This window comes from Dryobates pubescens, chromosome 20 (genome assembly GCF_014839835.1).
Source record: "Dryobates pubescens isolate bDryPub1 chromosome 20, bDryPub1.pri, whole genome shotgun sequence".
Classification (NCBI taxonomy): domain Eukaryota; kingdom Metazoa; phylum Chordata; class Aves; order Piciformes; family Picidae; genus Dryobates; species Dryobates pubescens.
In genome coordinates, this window is record NC_071631.1 from 10,382,304 (window position 1) to 10,405,362 (window position 23,059).

The window sequence follows — 23,059 nt, forward strand, 5'->3', positions numbered from 1 at the left end:
CAGGGCAGAACCCCCTGCCTGGCCGGGGGAGGCCTCTCCTAGCTCGGTTAAGTGCTGTGAGAAGACCGACGCGGGCTGATGCTGCTGTATGCAGTGAATTGCCGCTGCCCGCCTGTTGCTGGCCCACCTTACTCACCTCAGTATCGCGGCCGGGGACAAGCATGTTCCCACCGGGCTGGCCCCGCCCGCAGCTTGGCGCGGGGCCGAAGCCGCCCCTGCGGGGGAGCCGCCCCAGGAGGCGGCCTGAGGGGCGGCCCAGCCCGGGACGCAGAGGGGGAACGGGGCGGCCCAGTCTGGGGCGCGGACGGGCGACAAGGCGCCCCGTGGTGCCGGGGCTGCGCTGCAGTTCCTCATTTCCTTCCCGGGGCCGAGACTCCCGCAGAGCTCCGTGCCGAGCGGCGATGATGGACCGCGACCGCAACAAGACGCTGCTGCTGGAGCTGCAGAGAGCTGCCGGCACCGGGAACGGCCGCTGCGCTGACTGCGGGGAGCCAGGTAAGGGGGCTCCGCCCGGCAGCGACCCCAGCGGTCCATTCCCTGCCATCCCCCCGCGTACCCGTCCCTGCTTGCTCCGCTCCTCAGCGCGGGCCCCGCCGTCCCCTTCCAGGTACCAGAGGCGGGAGGCGGCAGCAGGTGGTTTCTCGGGCTGGCAGCGCCCCGCGGTCCGCTCCCGGCGGCGGCCGTTCAGGTGGGCCCTGGCGGGCTCCAGGCTGCCAGGATCGGGCTCTCCTCAGACAGGGCCAGGAGCCGTGGCGGTAGCCCCACGGGGTGAGGAGGGGACAGCGTGGGACAGGAAGTGGCCTCAGCACACAGCAGCTTCCCCAGAGTTATTGGTAGACAGCACAGGACGCCGGAGGGGAGCGGGTGGGGTGGTTTGCTGGCTCTTGGGGAACATCTCTGCGCTGGGGCAGCGGGAGAAAGTCACCAAAGCGCCCGCATGAATGCTGCCATCCTGTGCCCCTGTGACGTGGGAGGCACCCGCAGCGGAGCGAGCAGACAATCGGCAGCCTACAGCAGCTGGAAGAAGGCAACAAGTGGCTTCTGTTGGATGTGATAAGGGAGAAGCCTTGGGGTGACATGGTCAAAGAAATGGTCCAAGGAACTGGTCTTGCCAGAGCACGCAGAACATCTCTGAGCATCGGGCTGTCAAGGCTGCCTCAGGGGATGCAGCAGCAGCTTTCATGGGCAGTGGGCACGAGTCCTCGCTGTAGGTGGCTGTACCCCGATGTTCTCTCAGCAGCGTTCACTGCCCTCAACAGCCTTCCATTGTTGATCCAGCAGCAGCATAAGCTTTTCACGCAGGACTAAGAATTGGCTGAGCTTTGACACCATTCAGCTGCCTGCACAGTCACATTAATTTTTAAACAAATAGTGAAAGAGCCTACAAATGCAGGGGCCACATTTGTCACTGAGAAATGCAGGTTCTGTTCCTCTGAACACAGCGAGGTGACAGCCAGAAACAATGGGCTGGCGTTTGATGTATTACGTGCAGATCCTGGGCTGTACATCAGATGTGCCTTGTCACCCTTGCCAGTAGCTGTGCTTTTTCCCCTGTGTTAGTTCATTCTTTGTGTTTGTGTCTAGATCCAGAGTGGGCTTCTTACAAACTTGGAATATTCATTTGTTTGAATTGCTCTGGAATCCATCGCAATCTTCCTCAGATCAGCAGGGTCAAATCCCTCCGGCTTGACTTCTGGGAGAACGACCTTATAGAGGTACAGAGTTAAAAACAGTAGTTCACATTCTTTTCTCCACATTTCATCACAAGCTCCTCTGCCTCATAATTCCACTGTCATCCACCATGGACAGGAACAAAGCCACACAGAGCCAAGTTAACTCCATGTGTAACTTTAGTGGGGGTTTTGTGACCTGCTCAGTCAAATAACACTGATAGGTGACCGTGTTTCTAACAGTCTGCAGTGTCTTTTAGAGCACACAGTAACCTGTGTGATTTAGAAGCCCACATGTAGTATGTTCTATTTGGAAATCCACATACCCTCCTGAAATATTGGTTCAGCCTCTCATCTTTCCATTGAATTGTGGTAATAATGTAATCACAGTTAATGTCTAGGATTTATGAAGGTAGAGGGGAATGGTAAACAATTATTTTTTCTCATTTTCTTTTGTTTTTTTAATCAACAATCTCATGTTCCTTCCTGTCTGGTTCAGAACTGTAAATACCAAAAAAGGCTCAGCCACCTTAAAAAGTGCAAACTGCAGTGCCAGAAGGAATTTAGAAATGTGGGTGGAGGATGAGCAGAAAGGGCAGCGCACCCTCTGGTACAAGTTTCATTGTATGCTGGTGATATGGCATTGATGCAGTAGTTGCACACCTAACTGTAACTTCTTCTGTGTTTCAGTTCATGAAGAAGCATGGGAATCTCTGTGCCAAAGATAAATACGAGGCCAAAGTCCCTCCCTATTATTACATCCCCCAGTCCTGTGACTGCTTGTAAGTTAATGGCATGTTCACTGCTGCAAACCTTCACAGCTCTTGAATTACTGCTTCCCTCTACAGGTCTCTGGCTGCTTGGTGAAAATAGAGTAGAGGCAGATCAGCTTTATCCATGTTTTCCTCTTTCAGGGTTTTAAAAGAGCAATGGATTAGAGCTAAATATGAGCGTGAGGAATTTGTTGCCACCCGAGTCTGCCAAGATCCTTGTTCCGCAGGTAAAAGTTAGGATTGTCAGGGAGGAGGTGTTAGCCTTAAGGCCAACAGCACACTATTCTGTTTGCAGCTGTCAGGAGCTTTAAGGTGGGCCTGTCACATGTGAACTGTTGGATGCATAGGCCTTGTGTTGAGTCTGACTTGGAGAAGAAGCTGGCACTTAGACAAGTGCAAGTGTGTCTTCAGATCTTACAGTCCTCTCCTTCTCCACTGATTTTTTTCATCTGAGGTGGAAATTCTCAGCCAGAGAAGGGACTTGGAACCATTTAGATAGAGCCCTGCAGTTGTGCTGCCCTTCCCTGACAGGTCTCTCGGTCTGCTCTGCAGGCAGCCGTGAAGGATTCCTCTGGAAGCGCGGGCGGGAGGGCAGGCAGTTCCGGAAGAGACGATTTCTCCTCTCAGCAAGGGAAGGCTTGATGAAGTACTACACCAAAGAGGTGAGCTCCTCAGCCACAGCTGGCTGTAGGTAGCTGGTCAACATCCATCCTCAGGCTCTGCTCTTCACTGGCAAAACCCAGCATAAGTAGCATTGCCCCAAGCTCTGCAGCCTGGCCAGCTTGTGTTTGAAGGGGCTCGGCTGTCTCCCCAGTAATGTATATGCTCTATTTGATTTAGCCCTTTCCCTCATCCCTTATCTTACCCCTGCAGATTCCTTTTGCATAGTGAAAAACGAAATGGATACTGGTAGTGGAACAGTAAGATGAAGAAGAGATCTGTTAGCAGCTGTTACCTTTTATATTACTGATGCAGCATCATCCTCAACACATCTTCCTTCTGTGAGAGAGCATAGCTAACTGTTGTCCAACCCAGAGCCTGGAGACAGAACCCATCCCTTGCAGTTCAGACATGTCCCTCTCAAATAGCAACCCAGCATCTGTCAAGGAGAGGGAGTCACTCTTTGTAGGTGATTTTATGTGCATGTAATTAAGGCTTTACATTTCAGGTATATCCAATATTCAGATATTTTAGGTCTCTGCTTTTTCTTCAGTAGGGATCCAGTTCTCTTACAGCTAATCTATCCTCTGTGACCTTTCCCAAGAGCACTTTAATACAGTGATACTTTTCATTTCACAGTCCAGAGGCCCAAAAGCCATTATCAGCATTGAGACTCTGAATGCAATGTTCCAGACAGAGAAAATCCATCACGCTCATGGGCTGCAGATCACATACAACACAGATGGTCAAACAAGGAACCTTTTCGTCTATCACGAAAGTGGAAAGGTGAATACCACAGAGATTTGGGAATAAGCAAGATGCTTAGATGTTTGATATGTATTTTGGAAGAGCTGTCCTGTTTTCTGGTTTAAAGTCACTATGACTATTAGAATACTGAAAGTTACAGAATTTGTCACTAAAAATTAGTGACATCCTTCTGCTCCTTGGGGCATATATTCAACTTCACACCCTGGATAGTCTTAAAGCTTCAGTGGGGCAGGTTTGTAAATCTCTGTAAGGTCACTGATGGTTTTACATAGTTCTGTGGTTATATTCTTTGAAGCCGTCTTGACACACATCTTGGTCTACATTATTTACAAGCAAAAAGTGGTAAGAAGGATGTCGAGAGATGTTGGAGTCATAGAATCATTGTTAGATTTCTGTTTCTTCCCTTGCCACAGTCCTCATGTCTTTCTGAGTACAAAGGGTTTTAAACCATCCATAACTGAATCAACTGAGAAAGCCTCATGCACAGATTTGGGTGACTGTCCATGTGGAGAACATCTGGGACCTCCCTGAAGGGGCATTTTTAAATTGTTTTGAGGCTCCATGTTTTCCAGGTGTCTGGGACAAGTCATTGACTCTCTCTGCCCCTCAGGGAGAAAGTACATCTTTGCAAAGAGGTCACAAGGAAGGAGAAAGACATTTTGGAGAGGCAGCACTCACTCCTTCTTGGTATTCTTGTCTTTATGTGTTTTTTGCTGTTTTCCCAGGAGATTGTTGACTGGTTCAATGCCATTCGGGCAGCACGTTACCACTATCTCAGAACAACCTTCCCAACTGTCCCTGAGCCTGAGGTAAGAATTGAGTAGGATTTGAAGCAATCTGTGCAAACAAAGCATGAGAAAACATTTCCTCACTGCTGCTGACAGAGTCAGGTGCCACGGCACTTGGGTCTTGGGAATGGTCAGAAGAGGTAGAAGGAAAGGCCACACTGGTTAATATGCAACATTTAAGGCCTATAAGTCTGCATGTGGTCCCTATAAATGGTAATCTTTTGAAAACTTAATATTCCTTCTTATTTCAGACTTCCCTTTCTGAGCAGACAAAAAAGCCCAGACCCCAAAAGCCAAATCTTATGGTGATTCACTTTGGCAGAAACAGAACAGAAAAGCAAGTTTGATAGAGACAGATTTCATTTGTGTGTTTGTTCTTGTTCTCCTAGCTCATACCCAGGATCACAAGGAAGTATGTCAAAGAAGGATATATGGAGAAAACAGGACCAAAAGTAAGTGCATACAAACTTATCCAAAAGGATACACAAACATGATTATTCCAGGTGGAGAATATTTAATACTTCCATGGTGTTTACTGGTAAGCAATTAGATGATTGACTCTATGCTTCTTGAGTAGATACAAAAAGTTATATCCAGGCTTGTCATGTTTTTGGGACCATGTTTTATTTTGTGTGGCAAATAAGACTGGGAAGAAGTATCTTCCTTGAAGAATATATAAGGTGGATTAGCTGGCAGTGGACATGCAAAGTCCTGTTACACAACACCAAGTGGGTTGCTGTATCTGCTAACTACAGAACTGCAGCTCCAGCTAGAATAGAACATCACATGCTGGCACCTCTACTTCCCTGTTTCTCTTAAATTCAGTAGCACATAAGTCATATCTGCTTAAAAGCAGCAAAATAAGATTGAGCAAATTCTCCACAGTGAAGCCTATGGTTTGATTTCAGTTTTTATGGGAATGTATTTGGGCTAGTGCTCCTTGGAACAGAAGAGGGAGATTTCAGGCACAGCTGAAGGAGAAGAAGATCTGAGGTCTTGTTTGAACATTGCCATTTCTTGCCTTGCTTTCCTCTGGGTGAGCCATGAGCGAAAGTCCCACTAAAAGTTCAGCGGTGAAATGCCAATACTGAACTTGCTGGGGTTTGGCTCAGCCCAGTGCTGCATGAAAGACGGTAGGTTTCTTTTCCTGAGGCCTAAACTGTGCTCACTCTGAAGTGAGCCCTGGAAGAAGACCCTTCAATTCTTCACAGAGCAATTGATAGGTTAGGGGGTGGTTGGATGAGTGCAGCTGATGGATTTAGCACTCTTAAAACAGTACCAGGGACACGCCTGAGGCCAAAGTGTTGCCACTGATTGCACACTCCTCATTATCACCACTAGCCCAGCGATCATTCTGTGCAGTGCTTTCATTTTATGTTTGCTGCAACTTTCTTAATCCTGATAATTTGATCACTGCTAGAACCAAGCTTCCCTGCCTTTCCCAAAGGATTGTCATTGAATGGACCCCGGGAGAAGGGAGCTGAGGGCTGCACATAGCAGGGACTCACCTGTAACAGGGATGACTCAAGCTTTGAGTCATTTAAGTAGTCCCAAGGATGTGCCTTGAACAGGCCAGACTCCCCTTTGGGACTTGGTCTTTAAAGAACTTCTACCATCTCCTTGCAGCAGAAGGAGGCCTTTAAGGTGCGCTGGTTCTGTCTGGATGCTCAAGAAAGGAAACTGATGTACTTTAAAAATCCCTTGGTAAGAGGAATGTTCTTTACTATTCCATAAGCCCCTTTGTGAAAGTGGGTGGGGAGGAAGGGTCTGTTATCATCCAGCTCTTCCAGTGGCTGCATAGGACTGAAGCAGGCTCAGTCTCCAAAGCTCATCTCCCTTGTCAATGGGGCCCGTTGAAGCTGAGCTCTTTGGGAGCTCCAGCCCTTACAGTGACTGTGAGGAAGATCTAAGTCTTTTTAAACTAATGTTTGTGCTCACTCTGCCAGCCCTGTTGCCATCGTGCCTGTAACCTCAGGATGAACAATACACAGAGGCTTGACAGCCCCAATATCCTGCTCTGCCCATGAGAATATCCTTCCTTGCTCCTTCTGAACACCCATCAGACAGTTCTGTAAGGGTGGGTCCCTACCCCCTTCTAATGAGAATGCTCCAAGTATAAAAAAATATCTCTGGTGTGTTTCCTGCTGGGTCTCCAGTCAATGTCCCCTTCACCCATCTCCTGTTCCATTTCAAAGGACAGAACCATATCTGCTGGAGCTGTGCCATCCACTGGATCATGGCTTCCTTCTGCTTTCCTTCTAGGATGCATTTGCACAGGGCCAGGTGTTTATTGGAAAGAGGGATGAGGGATATGAAGTCCAAGCTGGCTTGCCCCAGGCAGTGCGTGTGAAGAAGAGGAAACCAGCCCTCACTGTGGTGACCCCAGGGAGAGAATTTGTGTTCATCTGTGAGAATGACAGGGAGCAGAGGGAGTGGATTGATGCCTTCAATGGAGTCATGGCCCAGCCTTTGACTGGTTAAGACTAGCCCTTGAGTTCTGGTGAAGTGCACTTCTGGGGCTCTGCTCAGCATTGCTCCTGGCCTCTTTCTGCTAACAAGGAATGGTGCTCAAGGCCCTGCAGTGACTCTGCTACAAAGGGCTTCTTCCTTCAACAGCCACAGGCACAGGAAGGGTGGCAACAGAGAAATGAGTGTGAGGGAGCGCAGATATTCAGAGTCATCTGTGCCCCTGCAGAACCTTGCCTGAAGGGCCTTCTCTCTTCCTACCCTTCTCTGCTTCTGCTTCTGAGAAGCAGAGAAGCCTGAAAGGGCTGAATCATCCAGTGGTGTCTTATGGGAAAAAAAAGAGTGGAGAAAGTCTGACCCCAGAAGGGCTGGCATGCATTGCCTTGAGGGTTCCTATGGGTGCTGGTACATCAGTTCCTCCTTTTCTTGCCCTGGACTCATGACAGAAGGACTCCTGTACATCCTGAAGGACACACCTGACCACCCAGCCCATGGCATTTATCCTGCCAGTGAATGGGGTCATCTGTCACATGAACACACAGAGACAGTGAATGAGAGACAAAGATGGATCCTCCTGTCAGGAAAATGCAGGATGTGCTATTGGACAGAGCTAGGCTACCAGTTCATGCTAGAGTCACTGGATGTCCTTCTCAGGGAGGAGCAGAGCTGGACAGCTACATTCCAGCTGGTTGCAGATTCTGTCCAGGTATGGACTTGGTTTTTTTCAGCAGAGTGGGTTTAATGTCTTTTTCAGTGTTACATTTCTGTAAGAAATAAAAGTCAAGTTTGAATTGTGGAGGATGCTGTAATGGAATTGCTCTCATGACAAACACTCCTAGCTCCTTGCTTTCAACAGTCTCTGCTGTTTGACTTTTTTATGAGTGACAAATCCAACATGTGAGGACCAATTTTTCCCAAAGCAACGTCTCAGTGCCTCAGCAAACACATTTTGAGTATGGGATGGACATTGTTGAAATGTCTCAGATCCTAAAGAACAGCTGAAACTTAGTGAGTGTAAGTAGTCTGAGCAGTGAAAGGTAGAAACTAGTTTTAAAAGTGTTGTCTTCAGTGACCTGCTTGAAGGTACTCAATGAATAAGGACCAGTGCTGGAAGTGGAAGGCAAGGGCCTTTTGATCAGGTATTGCTTACATCCATTCTGTGCAGGAGCTGATGAAGATCTGCAGTAGCTGCTAGAGGACATTCTTTTCTTGCCTCAGAACCAAGAAAATAGATCTGATTCTACCAAGCAGACACTCATTCTGAGATTTAATTCTTCTTTTCAGATAGTCTTAGTCTGCAAATCAAGAGGAAGTCCTGCAGACTAAGTTTCTGGTAGGGCTTCCACCTTTTGCTGACTATTGGCAGGCAGTCTGATATACCCGGAATAGTTCTCCTCTTCTGCAGAAATGAGGAAGTGCCAATTACTTGAAGGGATTAGTGACATTCACTTTTTTTTTTTTAATCTCCCCCCAAAATGGTGTAGATGAATTGTTTGTGTTGGATCATCAGCCAGCTCATCACCACTTAGCTCTGAGCAAGCTGCATTTTTTCTTGCATCCCTGTGTTCCTGATTCATTCTAGCTCACCTGCTGCTTCAGCAATTCTGTTTAACAGCCTCATCCTGCAGCCCTTGAAATCAAAAGCAAAACACCTTGTGACTTGTATGAGGAACAGTGTCAGTCCTGTCTAGTTTGGCATACGTTAACTGTTACTTTGAGATGAGATGAGCAACTCAAGATGACCTCGGAAGGGTCCAGTCCCTCCAGGAGCTTAAACTGGGCACGGATGGGGTTCTGTGAGCTGCTGCCTTGCTTTCCCGGATGGGGCAGTGGAGCTGTCGTGTCAGCAACTCTTGTATGAGGTCTTACAAAACCGGGAAATTCCCTCAGAGAATTAAATCCTGCAGATGACAGCAACATTTTGACGAGTCAAGAGAAGTCAAGGCCAGGTCACGGAGAGCTCTGGGTACGGTCTGTTTCTACAGCCAACTCCAACCCTCGGACCAAGCCGCCAGCCGAGGAAGAGCGGGGCCGGTGCTGGGCAGTTTGTGGCTGCTGTGGGACCTGCGGGCTCAGGCTTGCCGGTGGGGCAGAGTCCCGGGCACAGCTCCATCCCGGTGCAGCGGAGCAGAGTCCCCGGTTCCCACAACGCCCCTCCGGGCGCGCCCCGGCTGCCGGCGGGAGGAGGCGCCCCGAGGAAAACGAAACTCGTCTCCGCCCCGTGCCGGGATATGGCCGCCGCTGAGGGCCTGGAGGAGCTTCTGGGCGACGTGGATCTGAGCTGCTCTTGCTGCCTGCAGTATTTCACCGACCCTGTGCGCCTCTCGGGCTGCGGCCACAGCTTCTGCCGGGCCTGCATCGTCCAGTACGGCAAGAGCAAGCAGCGCGTCAGCTGCCCGCTCTGCCGGGAGGGCTTCGACCTGAAGGACCTGCAGCCCAACCGGGAGCTGGCCATTTTGGTCAGCTTAATCCCGCGGTGGGTCAAGGAGCGAGAGCTGGAAACACAGGATGAACCGAAACCCTCCGGAGCAGTTGCCTGCAACGACTGGAGCTCGGTGGGGCGGCGACCTGGACAGAAGGTACGGCCGCAGGCAGCCCGGGGCACCTCCCCGTGAACCCCCTCAGGCTCCGGGGCTCCTCCCATTGAACCACCTCGGTACAGCCCGGGGCTCCTCCTCGCAGTATCTCCCAGGTACAGCCCGGTGCTCCGACTGGCAGTAACCCCCGAGGGGGAGTAATGAACATGGCTAGGACTGAGTAAATTTTATCTTTCTTTTCTGTCTTCCTCCCCGGATACTTCATATTTCCCATGCAAAGCACAACAATGCCGTGTGTCGTGAGCAGATTTGGCTATGGCAGAGTTTGGGGTTCGTTGGCAGTGTCTGATACACTGAGGACTGATACACTGAGCAGCTAAGTTAGAAAAGCTAGTCATGGACTGTGCTTTGTGCTGGGTTTATTTATTTACCTCCTGAAAGGACACATAACGTTATTGTACAGTGCTACAGCTCCACCCAGCTGAATGGCACAAAATAGAACTGCTTCATTGTCTAGATCTCTGCTTAAAATAACTCCCAGCCTTGGTGGAGATGAGAAAAATCTATTGACCTCCATCATTTTAGCACATATGTGTCTAAAAAGTCTTCTTCAGTTTCTGCAGCTGAGCAAAATGCTGAAACTCACAATTACACTTGAGCATGCAGTTGATGGCTGTTGCATGTTGACTTCATTGTGACTATTCCCACTCAGAATTGTGTTTTCTAGACAACTCCTCAACCAGTCCAGTGCTTAACTCATGTTGATGAAGTAGACATTTTTATTATCTTGCTGCTTTAACTTAGTGGTGCTCTTTTGGAGGGTTATATAGATAAATGGTCCAATGTGTCACTTTAAAGGAGGAAGAGGTATGCGACATCTCCAAGCAACTTGAAATTACTACAGAGACCATCCAGCTCTTGAGGAAAGATCTCAGTAAAGCAAAGGTACACACTCTACATGTATCACCTGCAGTTAGCTTCTGTTTCCACCGTCACCTGGAGATGTGACTGGCTCAGTGTAGCCTTCCAGCCCAGAACAGGAAGCTAACTTTTTTTCTGTTGCTGTCACAGCTCTGTTTTTAATGATGGGAATGAGCTGTAGCACCAGCTGAATGAAATCCTGTCTTGATGGCACAAAGGCCACTGAAATTGTGCATTGCTGCCTTTTTCTGCCTGCCCCAGGAATAGCCTGAATGCTTCTGATACTCTCACATACAAAGTGAGGGAATATTGATATTTTTTAAGTTGTCCAGCAAAGACTGCTGGTCATAACGTAGTCAAGATCCTTGACACACCCCAAACCTCATTGCAGGTACTGCAGGATAGTACCAAATACATTTGATTCCTTTAAATATGGGCAGCTATTTTGAGTCTGCAGGGGTCACTCAGAGCACCTTAGATGGGACAGTGGATTCTTGTGTTCCACAACACACAATGAACTTCACGTCTTCTGCCTTTCAGGAACATGCATCTCAGATCAAAAGCCAGGTTACTAAAGATTTCTGTTGCATGAAAGAGTATGTTGAAAGACAGGAGAGAAACACACTGATGTTCATTGAACAAGAGCAAAAAGCAGCTGAAGAGAAAACTGAAGAGACTATTCACCAGCTCTGTGTTGACATGAACAATCTCCTAGACATCAAAGCTGACATGGTAAGAGATGAAGTGGTAGAATATCAGTAGAAACTCTCAGACTGAATATCTTGGGTAGCTGAACATGTATGGAGGACTTTCATTTTCTCACTGGTACCAGTCCACAGACAATGCTGTTACCAGGGAAAGTGTGGAGTGAGAAATTCAGAAGGGGGGAGATTTTTAGAAAAGGCATCAGGACTGCAGCTCAGAACCAGGCTTGTTCCAAGGATGTCGGTGAGCTGGAGTGAAGTGGAGACTGCATTGCTTATATCCAGTCCTGAGTCAAGTCTAAGGATAAGATGAGATTCTTTGTTATCTTTTTCAGATATGTACATTCTCATATGTATGCAAGTTACAGAACTCACAGACTTACTAGGTATTTTTTAACAACTTTCCTGGGGAAAAAATGTCAGTGGCTCTCCAAAGAGGCAGCTAAAGCTCTTCAAATTCCACAGAGCCTATCTGCATGTTGAAAACAATCATTCCAATGATGCCAGTAAGCCATCAGGAATTTGGAGTGAGGCTTACAGGGTGTGAGGGTGCCAAGAGACAGAAGTGGACTTCCAGGGCCAAGGCCCAGGGCCCTACATTGGGATTCACCTTGTATAACTGTGTGTTTGTATCTGTCAGAGTCCTGTTACAGGCACTGGAGAGAAATGAGGACTTCCATAGCCTGAGTCTCTAGCCTGCTTGAGAGACCCACCTGCAGAGGAGATGAATTAAGCCTTCAAAAGGCAGCTTCTCTCCACAGACTGTAGAAGCAGACGAGGAGAGCAGGCTCAGATGTAGATTTCTGTGGTTTCTAAATATAAGCAAATAAGGCTTATCTTTCCAGGGGATTTTATGCTTTTATCTCATTCTTATACATTTAAAAACTTTTGGTTTAAACCCAGAAATTTATGTGGATTTCAGGAAATTGTAATATATGTAAGAAAAATAAATTCTATATATATTAATTAATTAATTCTCTCTATATTCTGAACGATAAGATTTCAGGTTAGTTCTCTCAGAAAACTTCCTGCAAAAGAAGGTCTCAATACACAGAGTCAGATTTTAGAGAGATCACTGCTGGTTTTCCACTCTGGCTTTCCAGTATCATCTGATATGCCAGCTGAAATAACTGCTATTGTTTACATCTTTCCCTTGATCCTTTTATGTCATTATTAGAGTAACTTACCTGACAGACACAGGTACAAAGGCTCACCTTCAACAGTGAATAAAATTACACTTGATGAGAAGCTTCATGTGGTCAAAAGTGCTGTAGAAGATCTTAAGAGAAAGCTGGAAATCTTACTTTTGGAGAAATACACTTGGCAGTCCCCACCAGGTGAGTTTTCCTTGTTCTGAAATCTCTTTTTTCAGAGGAGCTGGATCTAGCAGGGTTGTGCATGTAACCCCACTCAGTTCAGCCACTGGTATTGGGGTTTGGATGGCTGCAATTTGACTCCACAGATTTGTATGAAAGAACCATTCTTAGAATCATAGAATCAACAAGGTTGGAAAAGACCTTAAAGATCATCAAGTCCAACCTGTCACTCAAGACCTCATGCCTACTAGACTATGGCACCAAGTGCCATGTCCAGTCCCCTCTTGAACACCTCCAGGGATGGTGACTCCACCACCTCCCTGGGCAGCACATTCCAATGGCTAACAACTCTCTCTGTGAAGAACTTTCTCCTCGCCTCGAGCCTAAACTTCCCCATGTGCCGCTTGAGACTGTGTCCTCTCATTCTGGTGCTGGTTGCCTGGGAAAAGAGACCAACCCCCTCCTGGCTACAACCACCCTTCAGGTAGTTGTAGAGAGCAATAAGGTCTCCCCTGAGCCTCCTCTTCTCCAGGCTAAACAATCCCAGCTCCCTCAGCCTCTCCTCGTAGGGCTTGTGCTCCAGGCCTCTCACCAGCCTTGTTGCCCTTCTCTGGACATGTTCAAGAGTCTCAATGTCCTTCTTAAACTGAGGGGCCCAGAGCTGGACACAGCACTCAAGGTGTGGCCTAACCAGTGCTGAGTGCAGGGGCACAGTGACTTCCCTGCTCCTGCTGGCCACACTATTCTTGATGTAGGACAAGATGCCATTCTAGCAACAGGCAGGGCTGTAACTGGGGAAAACAAAAGCTTCAGAGAAATCAGGTGTGATTATTACAAAACCCCTTGCAGTCTGGGAGACAATGTGAATAATTTATACTTCTTTCATGGGAGCCCAAAAGAAAGGAACTGACTGACATGCAGGTCAATAATGGAGAATGAAATACAATTCATTTAAGTATTATTGTTTTTTCTAAATATAGAGTAATAGAACCACAAAGCCTTTGCTAAGGGCAGACATAAAAATCCCTCTCACCAAAAGCTGCATCTAAGCAACAGAATCAAAGAATGGTTTGTGTTGGAAGGGACCTCCAAAGGTCATCTAGTCCAACCCCCTTACAGTGAGCAGGGACATCCTCCACCAGATCAGGTTGCCCAGAGCCTTGTCAAGCCTGACCTTGAATATCTCCACGGATGAGGCCTCAACTACCTCCCTGGGCAATCTGTTCCAGTGTTCCACCACCTTCACGATAAAGAATTTGTTCAACAAAGCTTTAGATCAGGTATGGGCTTTGCTGTGGAGTCTTCCTCCTCACAGCAACTCTGTTTTGTGCTTTAACCTCCAGCTAAGTTTATTTAACGTATGTTTTCCTTTAGAAGCATAAATACTTCCTACTTACCTTTTGAAGGCTTAAATACTTAATTTCTTATTTAGTGCCACCTCCAGCCTCAAATCAGGAGAAAAGTGTCTGCTCATCATCTCCAGAGCCTGCAGCTCAATATCCAGAACCAGTAATTTCAAGCCAGTTCTCTCAGTGTAAGTAGCACGCCAGCTTGATTCTTCAGTAACAGTATTCAAGGGACTATGAAACTGTGGATTTGATGAAAGGAACTGTACCTACAATCATCAGCAGGAGATCTGGCTGCTTACTGAATCCCAGAATCCCAGTGTGATGGGTCTTAGGAGGGATCTCTGGGGAATATCTAGCCCAGCCCCTCTGTTAAAGCAGTGTCACCCACAGCTGGTTGCCCAGGACCACAATGTCCAGGGGGGTTTAGAATCTCTCTAGGGGAGACTGCACAACCTGTGTTGGTAGCCTGCTCCAGTGAAGACTTCTTTCACAGGAAAGAAGTTTTTCCTCATGTTCAAATGTGTTCTAGTTTGTGCCCATTGTGTCCTATCACTGGGCATTACTGAAAAGAGTCTGGTCCCATCCTCATGCCCCAGGTCTCTCAGCCTTTCCTTCCCACAGAGATGCCCCAGGCATCATTGTAGCCTCTGCTGGACTCTCTCCAGCAGTTCCCTGTTGCTCTTGAACTGGAAGACCCAGAACTGGACAAAATACTCAGCTGTGGCCTCACTAGGAAAGTGTAAGTACTGGTGTGCTCTGCCTTCGTGGTGCCTGCAGGTGAGAACAGTTTCCTCTCTCTCTTCTAGGGGCAGATGATGTGACTTTTGATCTCACAAGGGTACATGAGCGCTTAGCAATCACAGCCCAGAACAGGAAAGTGATGGTCTCCAGCAACCCAACGGATTATAAACCATCGCCCAACAGATTCTGCATCAGTCAAGTGATGTGTTCACAGAGCTTCTCTACCGGGTGCCACTACTGGGAAGTAATTACCAAGGACAGTGATGGATGGGCTGTTGGAGTGGCTCATGAAATGATTGGTAAAAGAGATAAATTAGGAAGAACAGAGCATTCCTGGTGTGTAGAATGGCTAGGTGCCAAAAAGCAGCTGTCAGCATGGCATAGGGACCAAGAAACTTTATTACACAAGGATAAACCCATGAAGGTTGGAGTTCTGCTGGAGCTACAGAAGTCGGCTGTGTCATTTTACTCCATCACTGACAAAGAAGTGCTTTTGCATGCTTTTGAAATTGATACCTCAAATCCTCTTTACCCTGCTTTCTGGCTGTATAATCTAGAAAGAAATGGCTCTTTAACCATAAGTAGCACAAACAGGAGATAATGTTCAGAAAAGGGACAATTTTGCTCATGATTGCTTCAGTGTTTAATTCAGGAATTTACCAAGGAGCGTAGAGCTCCCCAGATGCTCCTGGAAATCAGCAACTGCTACTTTGTCTGCTCCTCTTTCCTTGCCACTGTGCTCTGATCTAGCCATACTTCATTAAAGCAATTCCAGTGTATGCTAATGGTGGTAACCATCCCCACGGGAGCAAGGTGGATTTCTTAAGCAGCTTGACATAGTGCCAAGGTATCCTTTGGAAGGAATGCATGCACCAAGGAAACTCTGAGGTTGGGGATAAGCCCTTCCCTTGAATCTTGCTTTCTTACTGTGATGGTAGAACTAATAGAGGAAGTGAATAGGCAAGGAACGTTAGGGAGTTGGGGAGACAGACATGTGGAACCACACTGTTACCTGAGACAGAAACAGGAACAGCACAGAAACCTCAGAATCAAAGGGACTCCATATCCTCCCCCAACCAGGATGTAGGTAGGATTCTGAAAATAAGCAGTGGATGGAAGCAAGGCCCCATTAGGGAAGGCAAGAGAGGGAGCGTACTGCTGAAGCCTTCCTACTTGAACTACAGGAGGCTTCACGTTCATAGGCTCTTGTCCCACTGTGGCACATCGACTACCCTGACATCTGCTGGAAAAACAGCATTTTAAGCTGCAAGAAATCGAGGAAACTCCTGTAGTGCCTCGGTAACTTCCTGAGCCAGCTAATAGCCAGCCTTGCCCGCGGGGATGACCTGATAGTCACAAATGCAAGTGAACTCATCACTGATGTCGAGGCTGCGTGCAGCCTTGCCCGAAGACAGGCAAGGCCGCCGGGCCCTCAGGCCAGCAGCTCAAATCACCGGTGGGCGGCGCGGAGTTCAGAATGCTCCGCGCAGCCGTACGTCGGCGCGTGGGATACTGCCGTCTGTTCTGTCCCTCGCGAGCCGCCGTAGCTGGCCCCTCTCGGCGGCGGGGAGGAGGCGGTGCGGGGGGGGCCCGCGGCGTGAGGGGATCCCAGGCCGCAGCGGCTCCGCTTCCCCCGCCGAGCCCCATGTGAAGCGCTCCGCGCCGGGGCCAGGAGCGGGGCCATGAAGAAGGACGTGAGGATCCTGCTGGTGGGAGAACGTGAGTGCGGGGGGGCTGGGCCGGCCGCGGGGCAAGGCGGGGGCCGAGGCTGAGGGGTAGGGCGGGGGCCGCTGAGGTGAGGGAGAGCCGCTGTCGCCATGCCGCCGGCTGTCAGATTGCCCCAGCGCTCTGGTGTCCCTCAGCCCTTCCCGGGCTCCTTCTCCTTGGGGCGGGGATCCTGGCGCAGGCACCCAGCGGAGGAGGGAAGTCCCGGCCCTGCGGGACTGGCGGAGGTCGGGCTGGGCATCTCCGTGACCGCTTCGTGCCGGAGTAGAGCGGCGGGAGGGACGGGCCGGCGGGCCCGGGAGCCTGTGCCGGCGTTCGACTGTCAGCTCCAGGCTTCTTCCTTGCCTTCGCTGGTTGTCGGGCTCGCAGCCTGGAAGTCAGTTGGAGGAGTTGGTTTGCGTCCCGGACGTCCCTACAGATGAGACCGCGATGAAATCCGTGCCCTGTATTTGGCCTGTTTAAACTTGTTTGTTTGTTTGTTTGTGGAAACCAAGCGTACATCTTTCTGTTTACTGAGTTCGGAAATACGGGGCCAGATGTGCTGCAGGCAGTTATTCACCGGCTGTTGAGGGCTTGTGGCGAGGACAGGGCCAGGGAACCCTCTGCCATTAACTTACTGTGTGACCTTGAATAAACAGCACGTACTGGGACATGCATGCCAAAGATACGGGGTGTGTGTGTGTGTGTGTGCTGCCGCTTATGTTCTTAAAATGATGTCTTTAAGTTCACGTTTAGGTGCCCAAATAAGTGACAAGGCTTTCAAAGGTGCAGCTTCTTACCGATGCAAATGGCAACAAGGAAGTGCTGGTTACCTAGGTGTAAGGTGTGCTTAAGTTCCTCACAGAAAAAGAATACAGAGTAATTACTAAGTGTTATTAGTAAAATTACCTAATTATACTAAGAATGTAGCACTACTAACAAAGCTTGCATAAGAATTGAATGTCTGGTATATGTTTATAGTACAGTTATTTCATACTGTGGGTATGCTCTGTCTGTGCTGCCTAGAAAGATCTTCCTCTTTAGAGAGGAATCTTCGGGGAGGTGGTACTATGCAGAACTAGCTTGTTCAGCTCATATGTTAACAACTTATTAAACTTGTATTTGGCTAATTCTGTAAAACTCAGTTTATTTAGAAATGTATTTATGGATCTGAGTACACAAGTGAACTCCTCTTCAGAATATATGCCTAACTGAGCTTCTTTACTGTGGCAATGGGGGATTCTGAGCTGGCTCTGGACAGAGGTCTAAGTGCAGGTGTAACAGGTGCTTTGCTTTGTCAGTTAGGTTCACACTGTGTTCAGCTGAACACTCAAAGATACAAGTCTCTTAAGTATGGCAACATGCAGAACATGGCACGGAGCAGAGGCTGAGCATCTTTATGTTGTATTTTTGTTGGACCTGTAAAGAACAGAAGGGAGAAATTTGGTTTACACATTGGTAGAACTTGTCGGTTACACTGTTAGTACTGTTTTCTACACATCTTTTGTATGCATGAGTCTGAAATCACAAGTCAGTCTAGACTGTGTAATACGTGCTAGATGATAACAGCAGGCCATCAAGTTCAGACTCCAAAATATCAAATGAAGACCTTTTGTTGTAACCTTGTTTCAAAACATAGCCTTTACAATCCCCGGTGGTCCTCATTTTAGCTTTGAGGTTGTTTTAATCCTAGTACCCATGGTGCAAATATCAAATTTTAATAGCCAATAATTCTCGGAATATGTTCAGCATGTTACTTTATGCAGCATGACCTAAAAGACTTTTCTAGGAGGAAAAAGATGAGTTAATTATCACACAGTGCTGTGCTCTTCATCCTGCTCAGCTCCTATTGTTCAGGCTGTTGTTTCTGAGACTATGAACAGGGTTGGAAAGGCAAATGGGTGACCTAGATTCAGGCAAAATAAACAACACATCTACACCTCACCTATGGTTTTTCATTGAAAACCCCAACTCTGGGACACTTGAAAGTGTATCAGAAGCTTATAAATACTGAGCAGCTTTGCTAACCATCAGTCCATAATCATCAATTTTCAGTACTATTAAATTAATGAAATGTGTTTCTATATCTGCAAAGCCAACCTGTTTTGTCACCACTTCAAATGGAAGCTGACTTAGTCAGATGCAAAATATACCGCACTGTTTCCAGGAATTATCTAATAACTTTACTTGCCTGTCAAGGAAGCACTTATCTCTAGAAACAGGAGAACTTATAAAGTTCTTCTGGTTCTGTTGGGGTGAAACTGAAGATGTAGTTTATGCAGGAGGACACCTGGCAGTGTAAGTTACAGCTTTAGCTGCTGTGAGTATCTTTGATGAGAACGCAGCCAGGCTCCTAAGAAACCTGTATCTTGCTAATACCGCTGGGGAAGAATTAATATCTGTTCTCCCTAAGGAAAACAAAAGTCTTCCTCCTCAGGATAGTTTCTTCGGGTTTGTTTTGGTTTGTTTTTAATTACTACTCTTTAACTTACTGTGGTGAAGAGAAGCTTTTATTTCTGGATGTCAGAAGGCCCCTAGTTACTATACCAAAAATAGTCGGATAAGCTGAGTGTGTTTGACTAGCTCATCAGTTTGGCAATACCATTTTCACTTGTACAGTTTGATCTCCTTTTCTTCCTCCAATAGTCAAAATTATATAGTTATGTAGACAAGGGTAAATGCAGTGATACCAACAGAACAGATTCTGTCAGTTGGTGACGTTTTCTGTCATGTTCAGCAGGAACAGTGGCACAGGCACTGACTGATGGTGAGCAGTGTCTGAGTTGATAACACTCATGTGCTAGCAAAGGTGCTGTGCATCCAGGACAAAAGGGCCCTTTGCTTGAATCGACTGTAACTTGAATTCCAAGCTGAATGGACTTGTTGGAAATACATGATCCCAGATAATAGATGAATCTTAATATTTTGGGGTTTAAGAAATTGCTCAAAAGCAAATAAAGCACTAATAGCCTTTAAAGGCTTTCAGAGAACATTGACAGATGAAGAGTTTTAGGGAGGGAAAACCTGAGAGAAGTTATCAAGCTTCATTTTGAATGATCACATTAAAGATTCTCCAGAAAATCCAACTGTGATTATCAGAAGTCTGAACATTGCTGGTAAACAGAGTCATTTAGAATACATAGAATAAACCAGGTTGGAAGAGACCTTCAAGATCATCGTGTCCAACCCACCAACCAATCCAACACCACCCAAACAACTAACCCACGGCACCAAGCACCCCATCAAGTCTTCTCCTGAAAACCTCCAGTGATGGCGACTCCACTACCTCCCCAGGCAGCCCATTCCAATGGGCAATCACTCTTTCTGTATAGAACTTTTTCCTAACATCTAGCCTGAACCTCCCCTGGCGCAGCCTGAGACTGTGTCCTCTTGTTCTGGTACTGGCCACTTGGGAGAAGAGACCAACATCCGTCTGTCTACAACCTCCCTTCAGGTAGTTGTAGAGAGTAATAAGGTCACCCCTCAGTCTCCTCTTCTCCAGGCTAAGCAACCCCAGCTCCCTCAGCCTCTCCTCGTAGGGCTTATGTTCCAAACCCCTCACCAACTTTGTTGCTCTTCTCTGGACTCGCTCCAGCAAGTCAACATCCTTCCTAAACTGAGGGGCCCAGAACTGGACACAATACTCGAGGTGCGGCCTAACCAGTGCAATGTACAGGGGCAGAATGACCTCCCTGCTCCTGCTGGCCACACTGTTCCTGATGCAGGCCAGGATGCCATTGGCCCTCTTAGCTGCCTGGGCACACTGCAGGCTCATGTTCAGTCTACCGTCAACCAGCACCCCCAGGTCCCTCTCAGCCTGACTGCTCTCCAGTTGATTGGTTGAATAAAGTTTGTTTGGTTGAATAAAGTTGAATATTGAAGAAAAGATTGTAGTCTTCCTGGATTAAGAAAACTGACTTTGGAAGGGTTGGTGGTTTGAGATGTTTCTACTTGTCACCTCATTGGTATCAAGGAGATCATGCTCTCATTGTTTCAAAGCAGTCAAAATAGCTTTTGGAGACTTTGTCCACTGGTGACAGAGCCATGTGTTCTTGCCAGCTCTGTATGAAGGTTTAAACCTGCCAATAATTTTGAGTAAGAGAGAGCAGGATTTGATTCCCTTCTGGATGAAATGCTGAAGTGTGAAATGGGTCCTAAGACTTTACAGTAAAAGAATGATGAGAGTATTGCTGTCATCAGTATTTAAGATATTTAAACAACAGATATGAAGCCTTTAACATGGGCAGCTGGAAAATGTTTTTAAAGTACTTCCCATTTTAAGATGGGACGCAGATGTTGAGTGTAACAAACCCAAATTATCTAATTTCTGTTTTTAATGCTTTTGCAGCCAGAGTTGGGAAGACCTCACTAATTATGTCTCTTGTGAGTGAAGAATTTCCAGAAGAGGTAGAGCATCGTTATTTGCTTTCTAAGTTTTATTTCTGTCCTGTCGTATAACTTGCTCTTTGAAAGACAAAATTAACAGGCTCTGATTTAAAATAATGTTTCCTATTTAGAAAATAATAAAGTCTAAGACTGAAGTGGAGACTTCTGGATGAGTGATGTAGGTTTATAGGTTAGTTTATAACTCTGCATGAAGATTAGGAATTTAAATTGTATCTAGGTTCCTTTCTTGTTTTTCATGTGGGTACAAAACCTAATTTCTTTATACCTGAGGAATGTTTGGGGTTTTAAGCACTTGAAACTGGTCATTACTGACAGCATATTTCAGCATTAGAGACTTACAAATGAGAAGGTGCTGAAAGAGGCAAGGCCCTCAATTATTTTGTTGCATTTAAAGAGAAAGTAGGTTGCAAAAATGAATGAGGAATTAAAAGTCACATTCTATACTTTACACTTTGACATTTTTTGTGACTAGACATTGCCTTTAATTCTATTTTTGAAAGGTGTTCTACTCTTTTTGAAGTAAACCTCACTCTTACTGCTTTCTTCCTAAACAGCAGTAAAGCTACATCTTATTCCTTTTATTCCTTTAAAAAAGCACCAGATAGTTCTCTTTATATCATAAACAGAACTGCAGCTGCTGCAAACAGTTAAACGTTTTACATTTAAACATGAATGTTTATTTCTTCTGATCACAGGTCTTAAAATAGACATCATGTGCCCCCCTTTGAGGCTACATGTGCTGTGTTTAATGCAAATCAGAAGGTTACCACAGTTTGTGAGTCAAGATTAGATTGTTAACATAGTTGAATGTAGTTCCCAACCTTGCAGGTAGAAAGAAGCTCCAGTTTCTCTTCTTAAACTGCTCATGGACCCATTTCTTTGACAGGTTGGTTGTTGATATAATTAATGAACTGTAGGCCTGTGTTCACTTCTCGGCTTCTTCCTGCACTATTTCTCTAAAGAGAAAAAGCATCATCTATATGTAACACAAAACCTGCCTGAAATTACAGAAATAAGTCTGAAAAACTGCTGACAGAGACAGGTACAAGTCCTGCAGGTCAGGCATGCAGAGCAGAGCTGTATGGGTGTGCGGAAGGAACATCTCAGACTCTGAAATAGTGTTTAATATACTGGATATTGTCAGTAATTATTCCTGATGAAGACATGAGTAGAGCTTGAAGCTTTACAAGGAGCCACTCTTCTGGTGATTGGCTCTTTTCCTTTTTCTAATAAAAGAAAACAAAAGTATCATGAAAGTTTAATGTCAGCAGGTAAAAGACAATAAATAAAGAGCTGTGCAGGAAGCTTTCATTAAGATTAGTTTAAGCTGATTCTTCCTGAATATGTATTTCTGTTCTCTGGAAATAAAATGGCCAGCAGGAATACTAACTTGCAGAACACACTTTTTATTAGCATCATGTTTTACTGCTGTTTCTTTCCAACCTGAGGTCCCACCACGAGCTGAAGAAATCACCATTCCAGCTGATGTCACCCCCGAACGAGTGCCAACACACATAGTGGATTATTCAGGTAAGGACTGTACCGCACTGGTGCTGTTGAACTGATATGGAGTGAAATTATCTTGCTCAAGAGCCTCTTCAGCATTTGTACTGGTGTGGGACCAAAGCTACAGATAGGAAAAGACTCAATTAAAGCAGAAACCCATGGAGTAAAATTACATCAGATGATGCTGACTTATTCAAAGCCCAATATTAACTGCTGTTGGTACTTCCATGAAGGACAACAGTGGCAATATTCCAGTCAAGTCAGTGTTCTTTGGGTAACAGATCTGCAGTTCAAAGCTGTGTGCTTTCATGGAATGCAAAACTACTCTTCTTTCAATGAAGAGTTTGCGAAGATGCAGGGCGCTTTACTTTCCATTCTGTGTCTTTCTACATTTTTAGGTCTGGACACTTAATTCTTTTGTGACAATTTTCATATTTTGTAATTTCTTTTTTGATCTAATCTTGACCTTACTGAATGGATAGATAAGCTCAGTATCAAACTGTCATATATATATATATAGCTGTTGCACAGCCAGAAAAATCCATCTCCCATTATTCTAATAAAAAATTAAGCCATGTTAGCAAATAACCTTACTGTCTTCACTCTCCCTCTCTCTTTCACAGATGAAATACCTTTGGGGTATTTACCTATTTAGAACAAAGAAATAATGTACTTGTCTTTATTTGTGTGGGGTTTGTTTGTTTATTTATTGTTGGACTTGATCTTAAATTTATGTGGAGTGAGATTTT

The 23,059-nt window shown here is 46.4% G+C and overlaps 3 protein-coding genes across 6 annotated transcripts in view; all 3 read left to right on the top strand.

Moving 5' to 3' along the window:
- The first annotated feature begins 346 nt into the window (after positions 1-346).
- On the top strand, positions 347-7,395 carry ADAP2 (ArfGAP with dual PH domains 2). 2 transcript variants are annotated; one of them, XM_054170978.1, is made up of 10 exons: positions 347-495; positions 1,585-1,715; positions 2,361-2,452; positions 2,585-2,670; positions 2,996-3,105; positions 3,743-3,889; positions 4,597-4,680; positions 5,049-5,111; positions 6,286-6,363; positions 6,922-7,395. In XM_054170978.1, the coding sequence occupies exons 1-10, from the start codon at positions 402-404 to the stop codon at positions 7,138-7,140; spliced, it is 1,104 nt and encodes a 367-aa protein (XP_054026953.1). In that variant the 5' UTR covers positions 347-401; the 3' UTR covers positions 7,141-7,395. The 2 variants fall into 2 exon arrangements, with proteins under 2 accessions (XP_054026953.1, XP_054026954.1); XM_054170979.1 differs by having other exon boundaries at positions 4,600-4,680.
- Positions 7,396-9,312: 1,917 nt separating this feature from the next.
- RNF135 (ring finger protein 135) lies at positions 9,313-15,496 on the top strand. Its single transcript, XM_009911495.2, has 6 exons — positions 9,313-9,704; positions 10,521-10,607; positions 11,124-11,315; positions 12,465-12,624; positions 14,036-14,137; positions 14,759-15,496. Exons 1-6 carry the CDS (start codon positions 9,357-9,359, stop codon positions 15,292-15,294), a joined length of 1,425 nt encoding a protein of 474 aa, XP_009909797.2. The 5' UTR covers positions 9,313-9,356; the 3' UTR covers positions 15,295-15,496.
- Positions 15,497-16,260: 764 nt separating this feature from the next.
- RHOT1 (ras homolog family member T1) overlaps positions 16,261-23,059 on the top strand; it is a 28,468-nt gene continuing 21,669 nt past the window's right edge. Inside the window, exons 1-3 of one of the 3 annotated variants that reach the window (XM_054171079.1) lie at positions 16,261-16,412; positions 20,746-20,804; positions 22,253-22,334. In XM_054171079.1, the coding sequence (XP_054027054.1) occupies positions 16,376-16,412; positions 20,746-20,804; positions 22,253-22,334 (178 nt within the window). In that variant the 5' untranslated portion in view covers positions 16,261-16,375. The remainder of the gene's footprint in view (positions 16,413-20,745; positions 20,805-22,252; positions 22,335-23,059) is intronic. The other 2 variants (XM_054171077.1, XM_054171078.1) reach the window with 2 other exon arrangements.